Below are 21547 nucleotides of genomic sequence, written 5' to 3' on the forward strand. Positions count from 1 at the left end.
AGTTAACACCTTGCATGCAATCCCACTACTTTATTGATCACTATATTATGATAATGATATACTCTTTCAGTTTTGAAGTAGCAGTATTGTGGCTGAATTACACAAATCTGTGAGCAAGCAATATATAGCTGAGATTTATTTTTTTATGTAACTGCACAGTTATTAATATAGTATGTTGCAAACTTAGAGTATTACCTTTTTTTTTTAACCTTAAAATACCATGTATAGTGTTGAAAATAAATCGCACTACATTATCAAACTTCACTGTGATCTATCAGATAGCTAAATTTTATAAACTATCAGATTAGTAACGAATCCATTTATTTCTGACACATTAAATGCATTCAGAGTGATTTCAAGAAGAGAAATCTCATCTTGTCTGGAAATTTGAGTGTTGTCAAAAATACTGGGAGAAAATGGTTCTTTTTTATGAGAAATAAGACATTGTTTTTACAAACTGATAAAAAAAAAAGTTGCAAGTAGTTACCCATTCCTGCTATTGTTTCTTTATTATTATTATTATTTTTTTATTAAGCCCATGCACAAGAGTTGGTTAATCACCCTATAGTACATTGGTACCATGTATGGATAGCGGGTTGGGAAAGGAGAAACTTGTTTACATTTCATTTAAAAGCCTGTATTTTTATTTTATTTTATTTATTATTATTTTTTTTTTTTTTGAGAAACACATCAGGGGGAAGACTGTTCCACAATACAGCAGTAGCAGAGATGGAGGAGGTGGAAAAGAAACTTGTTCTGTAGGTTTCAAGGTGTACTGTAAAGGGATGTTGGATGGCAGCTGCATGTGTTCCAACAGACTTAGTACAGAGTGGGGAAATTATTAATGTTATTTCAGTGGACGTTGAACATAGAATACACATATTACAGAAACCAAACATCTGTGTGAAAGTGGGAGGAGTGAGTTGGTAAGAGAGGGATCATCAATCAATCTAATTGTTCTTTGTATTGAATGAAGCATTTTCAGGGAGCTCTTAGGACCCCCACTCAAAATGTCAGCAATATTTAAAAGCTGGGCAGATTTGTGATTTGTATAAGGTTAACAGCTGTTCAGAGGTGAAGTAACGTCTTCAGCGAAAGAGAAATCCTAGTTTTTTGGAAGCTGAGGATGCAATGGTTGTGATGTGTTTATGCCAGGAGAGGCTTAATGTCAGGGTGATTTCAAGAAGAGAAATCTCATCTTGTCTGGAAATTTGAGTGTTGTCAAAAATACTGGGAGAAAATGGTTCTTTTTTGTGAGAAATAAGACATTGTTTTTACAATGTCTTATTTCTCACAAATAAGACATCTGAATCCTGTGAAAATTGTAGGATGGTTTGGAGATCAGAATCGAGAACAGTGTGGTGGTTAATGTTCTGTTGATTGAGGTGAGTTGTGTAGAGTAAGGTTTATGAAATGAAAGGGAGGAGTGCAATGCGCTGTCATCTGCAAAAACTGTGTATTGGGTGGAGGTCAACTGAAGTAGGTCATTGATGTATAGGAAAAAGAGGGTAGGTGAAAGAAAAGAACCCTGTGGAACCCTGGCATTAGTTGAATGGTGAGAGGATAAGGAACCACACCATTACACAGTGTGTCCAGACAGAAAGCTGGCAATCGAACTGCAGAAGCCTGAGACACACCAAATGATAGAAGTTTGCTTTGATGATATTAAGTGGAACCACTTGTGATTCACCAAACTTCTCCATGATGGGTGATAAGTAGTTGATCAGCAGCGACAGAATCCATACTTGTGGTTGTTTATTAGTAAACAACCTTCGAAGTAGTGTAGGAGTTGGGAATTGATGGTTCTTTCCATTACTTTAGATAAGACTGAGGTTAGTGAGATAGGATGGTAGTTTGATGGTAGTTATTTCTCGCCCTTTTTGGGAATGTGGTGAATATTGTACATCAATCCCCTGAATAGGTATTCAGGGTGCAGAATTTAGTTTATGCCAGAGGATTCCTTATTTTTTCCCTTAGTTTTCTTGTTTAAATATATATACACAGGCTAAACATCCCCTCCCTAAACACATCCAACAGTGCTCAGGTTCAATTTGTGATTTATCATTCTAACTTGTGCCACACAACACACTCACTTGAGATCGGATGCTTGCCTATAAACTGGTTTCCATAAATTATGGAACAAAGAGAAAACTCGCAACTCAGACTATATGATGAATTTTTATGCAATTTGGTGAAAAGCAGTATGTAAATAAATAGCTCAATTCAGTAACAAATGGGTACATGAAGACAATAGTCAACAACAGGTTAAATGAACTTGCCAAAGTGCATCAATAAAGAATGTGGTCATTTCTTGTAGCACTCAGTTTGTACTGTTTATAATAACAACCATTGATCCTGCAAAGCTCTCATAAGTCTTTCCAAGTTATGGGGATGGAGCTGAGAGCAACAACATGCCTACCTGAAGCATTTAATAGGATTAAGGTCATGACATCTGGCTGGCCAGTCCATATGTACAACAGTCTCTTTTTGAAGATAATGGTCCACAAGCTTCACTTGATTAGGCTGAGCATTATCATTTTGTAAGATAATGTTTCCCCAATAGCACCCATATATGATGTATATAGGGGTCCAGTACCATGTCTTTGTAAGTTGAGATATTTGTGTTTCTGCTAGGAAGCACATAGAGATCAGTGCTTCCACCCATCAGGATGCTTCTCAAACCATCACACTACCTCCAGCATGTGTATCCCTTTCATGGCTATTACAAAGATAATGTGTCTCAGGTAATCTCCAGATCACAGCACACCTGGTATCGCTTTGTAGAGCAAATCAGGACTTGTTTATAAATAGTAGTAATCCCCATTGGTCTTGGGTCCAGTTGATGTGAAGCCTGGCCCATTTCAAATGCTTGTTCCTGTGATATGGAGATAGAGGACATGCACACTACTAGTCACCTGGCATACAGATTGCATTCAAAGCCTTCTACAAATGCTGAAAGTTAGATACCAACATTCTTGTAGCTGACATTAATTGTCATATCATAGGTGATTCAGGTCAATCCTGTTTTGGCGAGCAGATAATAGGAGATGTGTGTTAAGGCTTAAGTGCTAGGAGGAAATCAGCAGCACTCAGAAATAAACTGAATTTAAATAAATACAGACATGAAACTTCCAAAATTTGGGAAACAATAATTGTCAGAGGTCCCACTTTACAACCCAGACCACCTACAAATGCTCATAAAGGGTGCACCACCTAGATAGAACTTTAGTCACCCACGTGTTTCATTTAGTATTATGTTACAAGAGTTATCAGTAATCCCTGAAGATGTCTCAGTGACTGAGCCAAAATACTGGAAGCATTAAAATTAGTTTTTAATCCTTTCCTAGTGCTGTATATATTCCATTAAACCTCCAACATTATAAAAGGAGATATCAGTCGCTCACTGCAGTTGTAGCCTGTGATCTTCCTTCATTGTATCCCCAAGGACGCTGTGTGTGTGTGACTGTTGGAATTAGTCTCACAGTCTGTAAACCATGGAATAACTCATATTTAACCATCTAGAAACCTCTGCTGGACTTTGACCAGTCTCTAGTCTTACAATGGCTCACCACATGAATGTATCAGTTAAGTGATGTCTTGTTCTCTCTACAAATTGAAAAACCACTCCAAAATACCCTCTTTTATGACTTCATTTGCATATATTTGTATGTGATAACCAAACTCAGTGTCATATTTTTTATATAATATACTTGACTTTCACATGCCCCCCTGCCTCCACTTTATCACAATTTTTCTCTTTGTTCCTTTTTAGAACCTAGCATACAAAGACTGTCAACAAAAGTGATTAGCAGTGTATATTATCTCGTGTTAAGTAGGTTGGCATTGGGATTATGGTTGGGATGTTTCTGATTTGGACAAGGACCTCTTGTTCATAGCATGCCTGGAAAAATGAACACTTAATAACATGTGGACATTCTGGACATTGATTCTATGGCACAAACCTGATTGCATACCAGTTACACTATGTCATATTGCAAGGGCATCCATAGTTTGAGGAAATGGAAACTTGAAGTTTAAATTAGCCAATCCTATAGAGAACACTTGAGAAAAGTTTAGACATTAAGTTGGGGATGATATCAGTTAGTCATTCTTGTATGAAATTGGACAGTCATTTTGGTGAAATTTGGCAAAGAAATGGTCAAAAATCAGCATCCAATAGAGGATCAACACAATAAAGTGACAGCCATAATCAATGCTGAAAGGTGTGCTAAAAGTATATTAAAATTTGCTAAACACTTAATGATTATATAATTCTTGTAATGTAATGGTAAGTATGAATTAAAGATACCAAGAAATTATATTCTTGGTTTAATCCTTTGTCCAAGTGTAGGCAAACAATGTTTGCTCTTTTAGTATCTTCACGACTAACCTATGTGTATATAAAGGCTAATGACTTCACATTGATTGCTTTAGTATCCCATAATGCATAGCACATGCCCTTTTGGATGTATAATGCTGTGTGTTATGGGAAGAACCACTACCCAGACTGGTTTCAACCTTTATTGAGGTTGAAACCAGTCTGGTCCCACCAGTGAGAAGATCTAACACCATTTGACTACTGTGCGTTAGAAATACATGACTTCTGCATTACTTCAACCTGGCATACCTTCTGAGTCCCACTGATGAAACCTCAATGTCGAAACTGGCGTGGATAGTGGCCTTTTCCCATACACATTCAAAAGGCATGTGCTTTGCATTGTGGGATACTAAGACAATTGATGTGAAGTCATTAGCCTCTATATAAGTAGGTCAGTCGTGAAGATACTAAACGAACAAACATTGTTTGCCTACACTTAGATAAAGGATTAAACCAAGAATATAAATTTCTTGGTATCTTTAATTTATACCACTATATTAGAATAATTATATAATCATCAAAACAAAATTAAGGTTTCCCCCCATTGTAAATGGAGTAACTCTCACTATAGCAATTTCATAGTAACCATGTTAATAGCAAACTATTCCTATGGTCATATTCTGTGGCATTATACTTATGAAGTTCTGGTTGGGACTTTTTTTGGGTAGTTTTGCCTCAGCAGTGCTCTTCAATACACCTATCATCATCTAGTTTATTGAAGAGCACTGCTGAGGCTTCTTACACAAACGGTAAATGACAATGAAAGATTCTAATTGAAATTATATTTATTTTTAACAGGAAGGAGTTAAAAATGGTTGCAGTAGACTGGACTTTTCAGTACTTGAGTGGAATACTTCATCAATTGAATTCTATAAAAGAAAAGGTGCTGTAAATATAACTAATAGAGATGGTTTTCATATTTATAGGATTGACAAAATGAATTTACTGAAACTTGCAGGAAATGATTAACTTGTAGTTATACTCTTTTTTTTTTTTTTCCCCTTCCTTAAGCAGATTAAAAATCAAGCAGTGGTGCAGTATGCTGTTTAATACAAAGAAAAAGAAATTAATTTATGAAAATCAAAAGCCAGTAATTTCCCCCTTGATATAGCTATGCTACCAAGCCTTACATTAAGTGAAGAAATAGGTTTTAAAGGGATTTAAAAATGCTTGGGAGTGGGGGAAGAACATTCAGCAAGTTAACATTTCTGAACTAATTTGGCATTTTGTTAATTAGCAATCCATTTCATGATTCAACTGCTAATCACCTTATTATGCAAAAATAGTCACTTAATTTGATATTGAAGAGACATGATTATTTTCACATATTTCTCTATTACTTATTCCAACCCTGCCCATATTCATCATCGTGCTCATTCCATATTTTCATGATTTCCTCCATTCAGTTGATATCTGTACCTGTTTAGGAAGTCTCCATTCTTTCACTGTTTTTAGTCTATTTTTGATTTGTAGCTATAGCAAACTTGTTTGTTTCCTGTAATTAACTACTTAACAGTCCCAACCTTTATAAATGTAATGCTATTATGATTAAAGAAATTCGCTATAGTGAAATAGTGAATTAGTGAATTTCTCTTAAAGTTTTTGCTGTAGTGAGACTTGACTGTAACAAGTTGGTTTTTGTCCCACTATGCGTGCTGTCACATTAGCAATTTCATTTCTTTACATTTAACTCCCATCCATGAGATAATCTTGCCAGAACTTTATGGATGCTTACTCTTGTATGCTTTTGAACTTGATTAGGTTTGAAAATATTATTGAGCATCCTTGTTATTTTTTATATGTGACATGAAACTTCTTTTTTCCAATCATAATTTTACTTTAAGCTGATGATAGTTGTTTAACAGCTATCATTTTCATTTGGTTGTTATATTTTAAAGAAAACGTTCATCTTTGGAATTCATTTTCTGCTATAATTATTTGGTCATATGGCAAACAAAATAGTATAGTATAATGTGTAGTCCAGTTTAAATTATGGTATACCTCAAATAATCACAGTGGTTGTATCACATTATGTAGTGAGTAAGAATTAATGCAGCTCTTTGCTTTCATTTTATCATAGATATATGTATATATACAGGGTGTTCGGGATAAATTTGACAGTTTCGTAAGGAAAAAGAAAATCTTCTTTGTATCTATTAAATTTAATGAATTGACAAAAAAACATTACAGGCAGAGTTAATTACAATACTATCAACAAGATTTACTCAAAATAACCACCATTAGCATCGATCACAGCTTCAATTCTGCTTCGGAACCTCGAAGCTGATGCTACAGTGTCCCTGGGAAGGGCCGCAAAAACTGTCTTAATTTTATCCATTAACTGGGCTTTTGTATTACTGGAAGTGCGATTGGTGTCTTTTTCAACTGCGCCCCATACAAAATAATCCATGGGGTTAAGGTCTGGGGAGTTTGGAGGCCAAACATTTGGACTGGTGAAGTCGTAGAAATTTTCAGACAACCATTTTTGACTTTTCCCAGAGGTGTGGCAAGGGGCCGAATCCTGCTGCCATACATACGGCCTACCATTGGCTACCCTTGTTATCCAGGGCTTGACTACAGTTAGCAACTCCACGAACAAAGCCCGAATTCCCATGCCAGGGTTCTTCAACACCTGTTCCTGCAGATTTGCGAGGAATTCTGCTGTACGAACGCAATCAGATCGTCTGCTAGGGATCTTTCTTCTTGCTACATCCTCGTAGTCACCATTGCAAGTCTCTAGTTCATGCCTGATTGTTTTTACTGTATTCAGGGAGCATTGGGCAGCAGTCGTAATATCCTTATTTTGATGGCGGCACGAATCATCATGATACAAGTTATTCTCTTCCATGATTCAGGTGGGTTCCAGCTATCCATCCTTTCTGACATCTTGTATATGAATGAAGAAGGGTCCAAACTTTTAAATGAAGAGAAGTGTGTGTTAATACATGTAACTTACGGAAAAATATAATTAATTATAAATATGTCAAATTTATCCCGAACACCCTGTATATATGTATGAGGTGTGGATATTAAATAACAAGACTGATTGCAAAAATATGGTTTATTATTACAATTGTACAACTTAATTGTTATCCCCTTCAACATACTCCCCTCCTCTATCTATATACCGTTTGCATATGAATTTTTCATTGTTGGAAGCAGTACTGCAAGTCATCAGGTGTTATCTGCTTCAGTAGCACTGCCGTTTTTTCCTTTACGTCACCCACTGACTGAAAATGGGTACCCTTCAATGCGGATTTCAACTCTGGAAAAAGGTAAAAGTTTCATGGAGCTGAGTCTGGTGAGTAAGGTGGATGGTCCAACACTGGGATCTTCTTATCAGCCAGATACTGCTTTACAGGCAGTGCACTGTGGGCTTGAACGTTATCCTGATGGAGAATCCAAGCATTGTTTTCTTCCACAGATCAGGTCTCTTCTTCCTCACTTGTTCTCTCAGCTTGGCCAGAACCTCAAGGTAATAATGTTGGATAACTGTCTGATACCAAAAGAAGACAGCACATATCAAGCATGTTGATTTATTTCTCGATGCTCAACAGCATTCTGCCATATTTCAATATGATCTCTCTTACTGTCAAATAGATTTGAGAATATTGTCTTCTGAGAGCTCAGTCAGCTTCATTTGTAAAGTTTCAAGTGCATTATGGACATGAACCAGATGTGGTTGGAAAGCCAGTTTTAATACATTTTAGACATTGTCTGTGGATTGCAAGGGGATATTCAGTTGTTTGCAGATGATGCGAAGCTGGGAAGGGTTATTAGTAATAGTGCAGATGTGGTAGCCCTGCAAGAGGATTTGAATAAGCTAGGTAGATGGGCAAATGAATGGGGGGCATCAGTTTAATGCAGCAGAATGTAAGTTCTTGAGGTTTGGGACACATCGATGGGATGCTGCATACTCTATGGGAGGAGTTAAACTGGAGGAAGTAGGGGAGGCAAGAGATCTGGGGGTTGATGATTGATAGAAACCTGAAATTTAGGGGACATATTGCAAAGGTAGTGAAGGTAACACAGAGAAATGCTGCTATAATGAGAAGGACACAGACCTGCAGAGATAAAAATGGTTATTATTCTGTTGTATAAGACTGTGATCAGACCACACTTAGACTATTGTTCTCAGATCTGGTCCCAAGGATTTGAAGGGGATAAATTAACTGTGGAAAGGGTACAAAGGTAGATTACAAAGATGGTGTCAGGACTGTACAATGTTAGTTATGAGGATCAGCTGAGGGAGTGTACTGCAGAGTTTGGTGGATAGAAGAAGGAGAGGTAATATGATTGAGACTTTTAAACTGTTGAGAGGTGGTTACAGGGTTGACACTGGGAGTTCTTTCGCTTGGTTGAACAGCGGGAAGGAGTCATGACAAGGGGAAATCCCTGGAAGTTATGAAAGGAAACTGTGAGAAAGAGGGTGAGGATTGGTTTCTTTGCATGGAGGGTGGTTGAACCATGGAATGCATTGCCTGATAGTGGTGAGAGCAAGAATGGTCAATGCGTTTAAGGAGTGTTATGATAGACTTTGTGTTTCCTAGGAGGGACCTCCCTCAATGAGTCTTGATAGAATTGTTTCTTAGAAAGGACCTCCCATGATGAGTCTTTTGACTCCATGGAGGCCTGAATAATAATAGTGTTTCTCAAAATCTTTAAACCTGTTGTATTCTTCAATGGGGGGTGCTTAAGGGTCAAAGCTGTATAACTGAGAGGAGACCTCCACATAGCCTTTAAAGGATGCGGAGAACCAACCAGGGCTTCTGACCTAATGTCCAATCCTCACCTTCTCGTGGTGCACCCTGTTGGGTATCTACCTGGATACTGAACGAACAAGGATGGGCTGGCGATTTGGGATTTAGCCAACCAAATTGTATTCTTATTGGCTTAAACCAATATAGAAAATGATGGTACAACATGACAAAATTTCATGCCGACTGGGGTGTCGCCCGGATAAACAAGGTCCATATTGTTTTCGCCAGAGAACTAGGGCGAACAGTGAAAAGTCAGCTACTGGAACAAATCTGAAAGCAAACCCTAACTCAACATCACCAGAGTTAAAGATTGGTACTATCAATATAAGAAGCCTGAATGGCAAAGAAATGGAGCTAGCTGAATAATTAGATAAGTACCAGATCGACATTTTAGGGGTGACTGAAACAAAAAAGACAAAAACCGGTGAGATCTTACTGAGCAATAAATACAAAATGTTATATTCAGGAAATGACAATCAAGGAAAAGGAGTAGCCATAGTATTTAACACAAAATATGAGGCTAATCTTCTTGAATGGCAGGCAGTCTCAAGTAGACTGATGTGGACAAATATCAGAATGGGGAATTCGACAGTGAGACTTATTTGTGCCTATGGTCCCACTGAAGGTTCCACTAAGGTAGAAGTGGAAGAATTTTTTGATGCTTTAGAAAAAAGCAACTGACACAATGAAAAAAGGAAAAGTTGGTCCTTGCTGGGGAACTAAATAGCAGAGTAGGAAATGATTGTCAGACTTGGGAAAATTTGGAGAAAAGAGCAAAGCTAATAATAATGGCAAGTACCTGTTGGATTTCTGCTCAGGACATGGACTGGTTATTACTAACACCATGTTCCAACATAAAAATATGCACAAATTCAAATCGAGAGAAGAGGCAATGAATAAGATTGTTGATAGTGATGTTTTCTCCCTGGTGCAGGACACCAGAGTGTACAGAGGATTTGAAATTGGAAGCAATCACTATTTAGTCTTGAGCAGGATGAAATTGAATTTCATATTGAAAAGAATGACATTAAGAAAGTTTTATAGCGAACAAAAGTTGAGCAGCTCTCAGATGGGAACTGTAGACTAAAATACACAAAGATTATTGAAGAAAAAATGATAGAGTTTGAGAACAAGAACCAAACCTTGGAAATTCAGTGGCAAGCCTTGAAGAAAACCCTGATTGATTCAGCCAGAAAGGCATGTGGTGAGGTTGTCTGCAAGGATAGAAAAATCAGAACTCCATGATGGACACAGGAAGTTAAAGAGGTAGTGAAGGAAAAGAAGAAAGCATATCAAAAGTTCCTGGCAAATAAGTCAGCTTTTGCTCTTAGAGAATACAGAGACAAATGTAAGAAAGCGAAACACTGTGTAAAACTAGCTAAACAAAAGTCATGGGAGGACTTTGGCAAGAACACAGAAAATAAATATCAAGATGGTGGTAAGATATTCTGGAAGTTGTTGAAGAAGCTTAGAAATGGAGGAAAGAGTGCTGTAAAATGAGTTAGAGATGATAAAGGTTTCTTTTCATGAAAACAGAAGAAAAAGATATCCTTGAAGTATGGAGTAATTACTTCGAAAAACTGCTAAAAGAAACATGCAGTGATGATAGCACAGTGATAAAAAAAAAAACAACACTGACCATGCATGCAGTCAGGAATACATGTTGATACTTGAAGTAGAAAAAGCCATCAAAGGCTTAAAATGTGGAAAGGCAGCAGGAGTAGATGATATTCGACCAGAAATGCTGAAGTATGGTGGTATAAAAGTCTTACAGCTGCTGCACTGCATAGTTCAAAAAGCCTGGACAGAGGAACAAATTCCCGATGATTGGAGTAGAGCTCTCATAGTACCCATATATAAAAAGGGAAATAAAACAATGTGAGAATTACAGAGGTATTTCCCTACTGAGTGTTCCTGGCAAGATCTATGCAAGTATACTTGAGAAACGGTTGAGAAGAATTGTGGAAGAAAAGCTTGGTGAAGAACAAGCTGAATTCAGGCCAAATAGAGACTGTCATGATCAGATCTTCACTTTACAACAAATAGTTGAGAAAGCATGGGAATATAACAAAGATCTGTATTTAAGTTTTGTCGACCTGGAAAAGGCATATGACAAGGTGCCAAGAGAGAAGCTATTCAAAACGCTACAGTTATATGTGTCAATGGGGCATTATATCAAGCAATACTTAGTCTTTATTTGAGTTGTAAGTCAGCAGTAAGAATTGGAGGATGTACAGGAAGATGGTTTAATGTTAAATCTGATGTGAGACAAGGATGTACATTATCCCCTCTGTTATTCATTATCTATATGGATCACATTATGAAGGAAATTGGTATTAAACATGATATCAGAATTGGAGATGTTAATGTCAGCTCTTTGCTTTATACGGACGATATTATACTTCTAAATAAATCTGCTACAAGTTTGCAAGATTTCCTGACTAAATTGAATAACTGTTGTAATAGATATGGTATGAAGGTCAGCATTAAAAAGACTAAGACAATGAAAATAGATAGAATTGTTGAAAATGTCAACTGTGTTGTGAACGGGGAACCTGTGGACCAAGTAAAACATTTCAGCTACTTAGGCATGATTTTTAGTGAAGATGGTAAATTAAATATGGAAATAGACAACAGAATCAACAAAGCTGGTATGGTAGGAAGTCAATTGAATAAATTCATATGGAATAAGAGAGAAATTAGTCTGAGTTCTAAATTAGCTGTATACAAGACAGTGTTCAAACCAGTTTTAACTCGTGGATCTGAGAGCTGTGTCAGAAGTAAAACACTTGACCAAAGACTAGAAACTGCAGATATGAGAGTCCTGAGAAAGATTAGAGGCGTGAACAGATGGCATCAATGGCAATATCATATTAAAAAAGAGGATATTAGGAAAGAACTTGACATTGTCAGCATCCAAGAATGCATTAGCAGAGCTAATCTCAGGTGGTATGGTTACTTAAATAGAATGGGCAAGGAAAGATTAGCAAAACAAGTGTTCTCTGCCAGGTTGGCAGGAAAAAGACCCAGAGGAAGACCAAGATATAGGTGGATTGATATGGTACAAAGTGCATTATACAATAGAAATATAAGATCTGATAATGTTGGAGTCTTGGTTTTGAAGTAACAAACTGATTTCGAGGAAAATTGTAGACAGTAAGTTAGTAATGATGTAAATTTTTCATGTAGTACTATCATATCCTGTACACCCCTTGAGGGTACATGTCAGGAATTTAATGATGATGATGATGATGGATTTTTCAATTTGAGTCTATGACACCAATGTATTCGTTAATATCCATTTCTTACAAAGTTGTTGCCAATTCAGGAAAATGTTCTTCTGAAATTACAGGTTTGGAAAGAAGAGTTTTGAAAAAAAAATCAACATCTTTCTAATATATTCATTTAGTTTTGCTATCTAGAGAAACATTTAGCTAGTTTTGTTTTGACATTAATCACATAGAAATGTGGCATTTCTGCAGAAATCCTTTTTAGAAAATTCATAAGAAATATTTTATTCCCTGTAGTAATTTGTAGTACTAAAACATATTCTAAAACTTTTCACTGCGACAACCAACATACATACTTTAGAGGGATAAGTTTTTGCTTCAAACTGATGAGAAAACATTAAGTGTGGATCAAATTGTGAAACTGGCAATGCCTTGAACATTTGCTCAAATATAGTTAACAATTGGTGCAAAGATTCTGTTGATGTAATATACAATGAAATGAAATCAAGTTATTGGAATTTTTTATTTTGTTTTTTAGCAATGCAATAAATCCTTTACCTGTGCATACAGTTACTAAATTACATTCATTAAGCTTTGCTTCCCAACATTTATATTCAAAAATATTAAGAATGGCAGTTCTGCATATTTTTTGAAGCTGTTCAGTAACATTGACAGCTAATTCAAATTGTCATTCAATTATCGTTTTTGTGAAAGAAGTTTGTATTTATTAACTTTATTGTTAATAAATACAAACTTCTGAATCCAGACATACTATAACTTTCACACTTATGATTTCCATTTCACTGTATGGCTTACTTTTTCTCCTGAGTGTATATGCTTTATAAGTTGCTTTGGTAATTTCATCACTTGGAATATTTTTTTTTTTTAGCTTCATATTTATAAGTAGATTTTCTGGGTTCTTCAAATTTTGCATATTTGTGGTCCTAATGTGTACAATAACGCTGATGAGCATTCTATCTTTTCATTGTTGAAACCACGATATCACAAAATAAACACACGATTTAATCTTTGACTGCAAGCATGTAGTATACTACAGCTTCTGTAGTATACTACAGAAGCTGTAGTATACTACATGCTTGCAGTATACTACAGCTTCTGTTCTTTATTAAATACTCTATTCTGCTCCTTAGTTGTTGTTTTTTTGTATTTGGGATTTTAAATAAAATTTAATAAATGAATTAAACATCTACTCATTTAATTAATAATTAATTAAAATACATGTAGTTTGAGGAATGTATAATTTGTAAATGATAAAGATACATAATTGGCATATGATCCAAAAAAGACTATTTATTGAACACTTCAGAAAGCTGCATGTTCCCCATCCCTGGTCTAAACTGTTAGTTTGAATGTGAAATGCAAGTGAACTAAAAATATGCAATTAAAAAATTGCATATTTTTAGTTCACTTGCATCAATAGTGTTTTGATATAACTACCTCATGTTTAATCTGGAGGTAGCAAGCAACACTGACAAATATTTAATATATATATATATATATATATATATATAGAGTTTTTAGTGATAACTGTGCACTTTTTACAGCATTTCTTTCTTGAAGCTTAATTGAAAACTTCTTTGTATATTTAATCAAACACTAGACCTTTTAACTTCCTGTTAATGGTTTATCTCTTGATACAGAATGAGGATTGGCATAAAAATAGCAAAAAGATTGAGTAGCTTGCTTCTTCGTGCTGTGATTTGAACTGGCAACACAAACTATCTAGTGTAATCATTTAATGATATGCATATTTAGAGGTGGTGCCTAATTAATCACTTTGTTAGATAACTCCCATTGTAAGGATAAGGAAGTAATTTTGCCTCTTTATAAGGCTTTGATAAGACCACACTTGGATTACTGTGTGCAGATTTGGTCTCCCAGGTTCCAAGGGGATAAAGAAGCTGTGGAAAGGGTGCAAAGAAGAGGTACAAAGATTATATCCGGATTATAGGACAGATTGCAAGTATGTGGATTACAGACTCTAGTTAACAGGAGAAAGAGGGGTAATATGATAGAGGTCTATAAACTTTTGAATGGGTATTATAGCATTTCAAATAATGAAATTTTTCATTATATGGAAGGCGTGAGAGAACACGGGGGCATCCGTGAAAGTTAAGGTTGTTCTCAGTCAAGAAAGGGTTTAAAGCTAGGTTTTTCTCCCAGAGAGCAGTGAGTGAGTGGATTAATATGTCCTTACAGGTAGTGAGTGCATCTAGTGTAAATGAATTTAAGGGAAGGTATGATAGCTGGGTTGGGTAATTTACAGCCTCCCTCGATGAGTCCTTGACTCCCTGGAGGTCTCAGATAATAATATTTATAAATCAAAGCCTTTTGCTGATGAACTACTGGTTTTTATTCATTACTTCATCTTAATCATCAAGCTATCTAGAAGATGTCTCTACTAAAAAGTTGAAAACACCAGTTTATAATATAGAAATAAATTCCTTGAAAGAGTGATTTGTGTGAAAATCAAACATATTTTTTTTTAAACTGTGAAATAACTGATGGTAATTGTTAATAATAGGATTTTCATGATGCGTTGTCTTCCTGTGTGAAGTGAAATCCAGAGGTTGTAAACTGGTACTATAATTGGAAACTTTTGATGCAGGAGCATGCTATAGCAGTACTAATCCTAATATACCTTATTGTTACTGTCTGTAGTAATTGTATCATGTTTTGACATTGGTGTTTTCTATTTGAGAAAAAAAACTTGTGTTCTTCACAAGAATATATGCAAATATTTAATGTGTGTGAAACTTAGTAAAATAGTTTCAAACTTAAAATAACATTAAGTACATTATTTAGTTCAAGTAATAGTGTCTTCAGAGAAGTGCTATCCAGTATACCATCTCCTCATTGCATATGGACAATATAGTGGTTTAAAGTTCAGAAAGAAAGAAAAACAATTTTAGTAGACTATTTCTTGATTAAAGAGATAATTGAAAATCTTTTTACAAATTTCAACAAATTTGGGATGCAATGCGAGTAGAATATATTTCCCACTGGTGAGAATGAATTTAGGAACTTTTCCAATGAGCAGAAAATGATCTAGGACTCTTTCCTGGTCCTGAAGTTGAAGATTTCTCTGAAAGAAATTAAATTTGAAACTGTTAAGTCAATTATAGAACATTGATACAAGAACTGCATTCTCCAACTATATTATTCCCCACTTACACATTAGTCAGTCATGGAGTATCGATAATATAATTATATATTTTTATTTTAGTTGATTAAAATATTTTAGATTTGTATCCATTACAGTGCATTGACTTCAAAACCAACATGTTGTGTTTATCCAAGGAATGAAACTTTGATTTTCTTAAATGCAAATATTTACTGTAAATATATCAGCATACAAATTCTGTCTAAGAGATACTAAGCTCTTTACTTTTAAAGAGCGTAGTAACTCTTTAAAAAGATCTATATAGAATTAAAAGTAATGCATTAATTTCTACTATTCTAAATATTGACCTTTTAATACGTGCAAATAGTTAAATGGCCATTCTAGAAATTACACAGTATAAGCTCAATAAAATTATTTTTGTCTTTAACTCACAATTAAATAAGATTTTGAGAGATATCAAAATACTTCACCAAGCACACTGAAAATAGCATTCTGCTGAAAGTTTTGTAGTTTCACTTGGCTATATGAGAACTTCCTTTGCAGCATTTATTTTGCTTTACTTAATTAAGGCCTCACTTAACTAATATACTTGTATGTCTTCTTTCAGTAAGCAAGTTTCATTTATTAACTTCAAAGTTCCTCCTTAGAGAGTAGTCAAAGATGCATATAAAAACATAACATTCCCAAGATTAGAGAACAACTCTATTTTAAGTGGTTCATTAAAGCTTTATAGCTCTCCTTCCTTGCCTATTAGCATTCTAGTTATCCAGCAAAAGCTGTTCTGAAAACCACTAACATGCATGTCCATTACTGAGATTCAAAGTGAAACTCAAGTGGCAAAATGGCTGCCATTACTACAATGCTTGCACACTGTACAGTAATAGTGTGACATATGAACACTACTATAAACAGACATACAATATTATACACACACATCACTTCTATATTAAGAAACTTGACTACTTATAACTACATTTAAGTCTCCTTAATTATGCTACAGCTTTATGTGACAGTTCCTATAATACTAACATATATACTTGAATCTTTCACTCAATATATATAACTGTAAAAAATGAACATAAGTAGTTATGTGAAATTTTTTACAGTTATATACATAAGTTTCCTCTATTCCATTTTAATACCATGTTAAGCTTTTTGATCAACTTGTACTTTCAGAACATTCCTGTACACTGAAAAGGGAGGGGAAAAAAAGTTTAGATCCTAGTAGAGCAACTTTTAGTGACAAAAGTATCATTTTTTATCATTGCAAAAGTAGAAGAATTCATCAGTATTAGAATATATGTATGTATGAAAAAGTGTGCTTCTTCATTACTATTGATTTATCAACTACCAGAGATTTAAGGAATGCAAATGAGCAATTTCAGTCTATGATCATATTCTTTCAGTGTAATTATTTTTATTGCATGGTGCAAAAATACCAGATTATCTACCTTTTAGTCTGTTTGTGATCTTATAACCATTTATGGATGCACACAGTGTTTTCTTTTACAATAATTACTTGATATTGTCTTGATTCTTGAAATTTAATTATTGTTTAATATTCTTAATATCTCTTAATATAATATTCAGTTTTCAGCATTACCTAGTGTAAATTTTGATAACTGAAAGAATACCACTACACAGCTTGGTAAGGAAGATACAAAAACCAACCAAGGCTTCTGAGCTAAAGTTTATTCTTGTGGTACAAACTTGGTTCATCTAGTATTGATCTAGATTCTGGATGAATGAAAATGGATTAGGCAGTTTGAGATTTAGTCAACCAAAGTGTATTCTATATTGGCTTAAACTGAAAGAAAAACGCACATGATGAAATACCATGCCAGCTAGGACATTAGCTGGTTAAACAAGGTTGTGCTGCTTTTTTGTCAAGGAACATGTTGAAACAGTAAAAAGTCAGCTACTGGAAAAAACTCAAATGCAACATGAGAATTCATGAGAGCACCATTGCCATCAGAAGAACTATCAACAGAAAAGAAGTGGAACTGGCAGAAGAATTTGAGAAGTACTACATTGAAATAGTTTGTGTTACTGAAACAAAGACAAAACGGTGAGATTCTTCTAAATACAGTAGAACATTTATTTTCTTAACTAATTGGGAGCAAGGTTGGTTCTGTTAATCAAAGTTAGGATAATCTGACACATGAAAATATCCAATTTATATAAAACAATGTAACGAGAGCTACATTTAAATTATCGTATGCCAAGGTTATTTCTACTGTATTTTGAAATATGAAGTATTATAAAAAAAATGATTTAGGAAATGGTTTGTAAATAACTAAAACTAGAATCACTATTTTCTAGTATAAACCATGCATAGAGAAGTCAAAAAGAAACTGTTTTAATTCAACTAGTTTCATCAAAAAACTTTGTTTCACTTTATCAGGAAATAGCACAAATAAATTTAACATTTCTAGTGAAGAATATTTGAAAACACTTAAGCAATGGAAAGTGTGTGTTTGCTGCTGGTTGCTATAAGTGTGTTGTGATGGATTAAGGAAAACAGATTTGATGTAAATCATCTCATTTTTTGATAACAGGTGATTCTTCGAATGCTCTTGAGTAAAAGTGGTAACCAACGTGGAGCATTTCAGTTTGTTGCGATCCTACTAGACGTTTTGTATCTATTGTATGTGCTGTTTTGTTCTTTCACTTTCACTGTCCTTGATGTGTTCTGATTGGCATATCTCCCCATATCTGCCAGTTTGTCCTACGTAGCGTAGCCCACAACTAATCTTATAGACACGTTGCTTTCAAATGATTGGGTAGAAAGCAACCTTTAGATTATTATTTTTTTTTTGGCAACGCAATCATGCTATTTTATCTCTGATTGTATATATGGAAGAATCATTGCTCCTTTCTATTCTTGGTTTATTTATTCTTCTGTTTGTTTTGGAGACTGAGAGAATTTTTTGGCTAATGTTCTGTTTTAGTCTTTTTGAAAGAACAGAATTAAGATACTGTAGCTCTTGGTTTCTTTTATCTATATTAACAGAAATTCTGTAGGAAATTTTAACAAAAATTGCATAAGAAATGGATGATGCCTATTTTTTTGTGCTGAGCAGTGATGAGAAGTTGCATGTAGATGCAGCTAACATCCTGTGTTAGTTTTTCCTCTTCCTGTTAGTTTTGCTCTGATATCGCAACTAATGTATCTGAAAATGGTAAAGACCTTCTTCTTTCTAATTCAACTGTGAATTTGATTTGAGGATGTATGTTGTTTAGGAAGGTAATGAAATCTTCTAATTGGGTGGTAGCCAGATGATAAGAAAATATTGTCAACATATTTTTGGTTGGGTTCCTTGATACCGGAGGACCTGTTTTTTCAAACTAATCCTTTTTTTTTTTTCTGTTCAAAAAAATCTTCAAATTTGAAAAAAGTGCTCTTAATGTAATGTTTAAATAAGTCCACTGTGTCTGATGGGAAAATTTCCTCAAGTATTTGTATGGTTTTTATTCTTTGAACATTTGTGAAAAGATTCACAAGCTTGAATATGTAAATCTTTTCACAAATGTTCAAAGAGTAAAAAATACAAATACCCCAGAAAATTTTCACACCAGTGGAATTATTTAAACATGATAAAAAAAAAAGACTGAAAAAAAGTGCATTAACAGCACTTTTTTTGAAATTTGAAGATTTTTTTAAACAGAAGGATTAGCTAAGGGCTAGCTGATCTATTCTTGGAACGGTCTGAAAAAATAGCCCTCCAGGAACACAACTAAAAATTTGGCAAAGATATGTCAATGATATTTTTATAATCTGGCCTGGTTCTATTACCCAATTAGAAGATTTCATATCTTCCTGAACAACATTCGCAGTTGAATTAGAAAGAAATAGGTCTTTACTGTTTTGGATACATTAGTTGAGATATCAGAGTAAAACACACTCAACTTATCACCTAGCACAAAAAAATAGACATCTGTTCCTTACGTTATAGCCTACAATATCTTAATTCTGTTCTTCTAAAAAATGGCTATAACAGAACATTAGTCAAAAAAATAGAACAAATAAACCAAAAATATAAAGTAGCAATGATTCTCCCATATATACAATCAGAAATAAAATAGCAAGATTGCTTCAGCAAAAAAAAAGAAAAAAAAATCTAAAAGTCACTTTCTACCCAATCAACAAAATCAGTTGCAGTTATGGGCTACACTACACAGGACAAACTGGCAGATCTGAGAAGATAAGCCAGTGAGAATGAAAGAAAGCACGAATCAGGACTGGCAACACATACAAAACGTCCAGTAAATAGCAAACTACAATGCTCAACTTTTAAGAGCATTCAAAGAATCAGCTGAAATGATGAAGTATCTGTTGTAATGGATACTTCATCATTTCAGCTGGTTCTTAACCTTTTCAAAGTCACAAAACACTTCATTATAAGAGAAATTTGGGGAACACCAAAAGTATTAGGGTCATAAAAATATGCATGAATTTGCCTTTTATAAAAATGGAACTTATTTTAATACAATACTTGAAAGCTTGTCGGCTTTTGCAGATTTCAGCAATATCAGGTCTAATCTGTTATATACCACCCTCATCTCTTTGTCTATATTAGTAATAAGTCTTTCATGCTTTTTAGTTTTTATATGGGTTAGTATTGAGAAACAGCTCACACAAATATGATGTTGAAAACTGTAACAAAATTCCTCAAGAGTTATTTCAGAGAATTTCATTTTTAGAGTCCGATCTGTTGATAAGGTAACTTCTGTTCTTCTTGTAACGAAAATTCACAACCTGATGTATTAACTGTGGTAAGTGGATTTCATATCCAGTCGTAATTGTGTGTATTTAAGGACGGAAAGTAACTTGAAATTTTTTTCTTCCAATATTGTTAATTGTTTTGTTATAACAGAAATAATTCCCTCGACATTTTTATTCAAAGTAGCCAATTACATTCAGAACTGTGTCAGATGACATCTTTCACTGGTGGAACACTTGTAACCAGTTCGCGGAACACAAGTGTTCCATGGAACACCGGTTAAGAACCACTGCTTTACAGTGTTAACAAAAAACAAGGAATGATTTTACATCAAATCTGGTCTTCCTGAATCCATCACAATACACTTGTATGTACCAACCAGTGTAAACAGTGAATGCACACTTTCCATTATTTAAACATTTTCAAATATTCTTCACTAGAAATGTTCATCGTTCTTACTTTGCTTGTTGTTTTTTCACGAAACCAGTCAAATTAAAACAGTTTCTTTTTGACTTCTTTGTGTGGTTTAATACTGGAAAATAGTGATTCTAATGACTTTTCTCCACAAATGCCTACACAATTAAATAAATAAACCTTTTGGAAGAAACAATGTATGTTTAAAGTGTTTTATGTGGTTTCAACTATAAGTCATGTTTTAGGTGCTCTGATGCTCGGTAGAAAACCAGCAAAATATTAGTGAGTTTAATAAATGTATTTTTTTCCTCTTGGTGTTGGTTATACCGTTAATTATTACTATGAATAATCAGGATAAGAAAGGAGTAGTTATAGTATTCAACACTAAATATGAAACTGACCTTCAATGGCAGGCAATTTCAAGGAGAGTGATGTGGATGAACACAAAAATGGAGAATTGGGAAATGAGACTTATTTGTGCCTGTGGTTACACAGCATTCTAAGGACGAAGTGGAGTACTTTCATCTCATTAGAGTAGACGATTGATATTATTATTATTTGACACCTCCAGGAAGTCCAAAGGCTCATCGAGGGAGAGTGTGCCAACAGCATCGAACGATTTGATCCCCTTCCAACTACTAACCGTGCTCAAACTTAATTAACTGAGCCATTAGTAGCAGAAGCTCTACTAGTCGACCAACCTTTGCCAGCAATATATGGAAAAGGAAAAGCTAGTCCTTGTGAGAGAAATGAATGCTATATGCACACATTAATGTTTGGAGGAAATTTAAAAGAAAAGAAGAACAAAGCTAATAATATTGAGTACCTGCTGGATTTCTGTTGTGGACTAGTTCATTATATCATATTATTTCCAGTATATAAATGTGCACAAATTC

General features: G+C 34.6%; 1 protein-coding gene across 7 annotated transcripts in view; it reads left to right on the forward strand.

The window, feature by feature from the left end:
* LOC150101130 (thialysine N-epsilon-acetyltransferase-like) overlaps positions 1 to 21547 on the forward strand; it is a 214571-nt gene that overhangs the window by 98678 nt on the left and 94346 nt on the right. For all 7 annotated transcript variants that reach the window (XM_090401089.1, XM_090401091.1, XM_090401085.1 and 4 more), the window contains one exon: positions 5177 to 5261. In XM_090401089.1, coding sequence (XP_090257215.1) covers positions 5177 to 5261 — 85 coding nt within the window. The remainder of the gene's footprint in view (positions 1 to 5176; positions 5262 to 21547) is intronic.

This window comes from Typopeltis vanoorti, chromosome 12, assembly GCF_054136105.1.
Source record: "Typopeltis vanoorti isolate ZY-2024b chromosome 12, IOZ_Tvanoo_1.0, whole genome shotgun sequence".
Classification (NCBI taxonomy): Eukaryota; Metazoa; Arthropoda; class Arachnida; order Uropygi; family Thelyphonidae; genus Typopeltis; species Typopeltis vanoorti.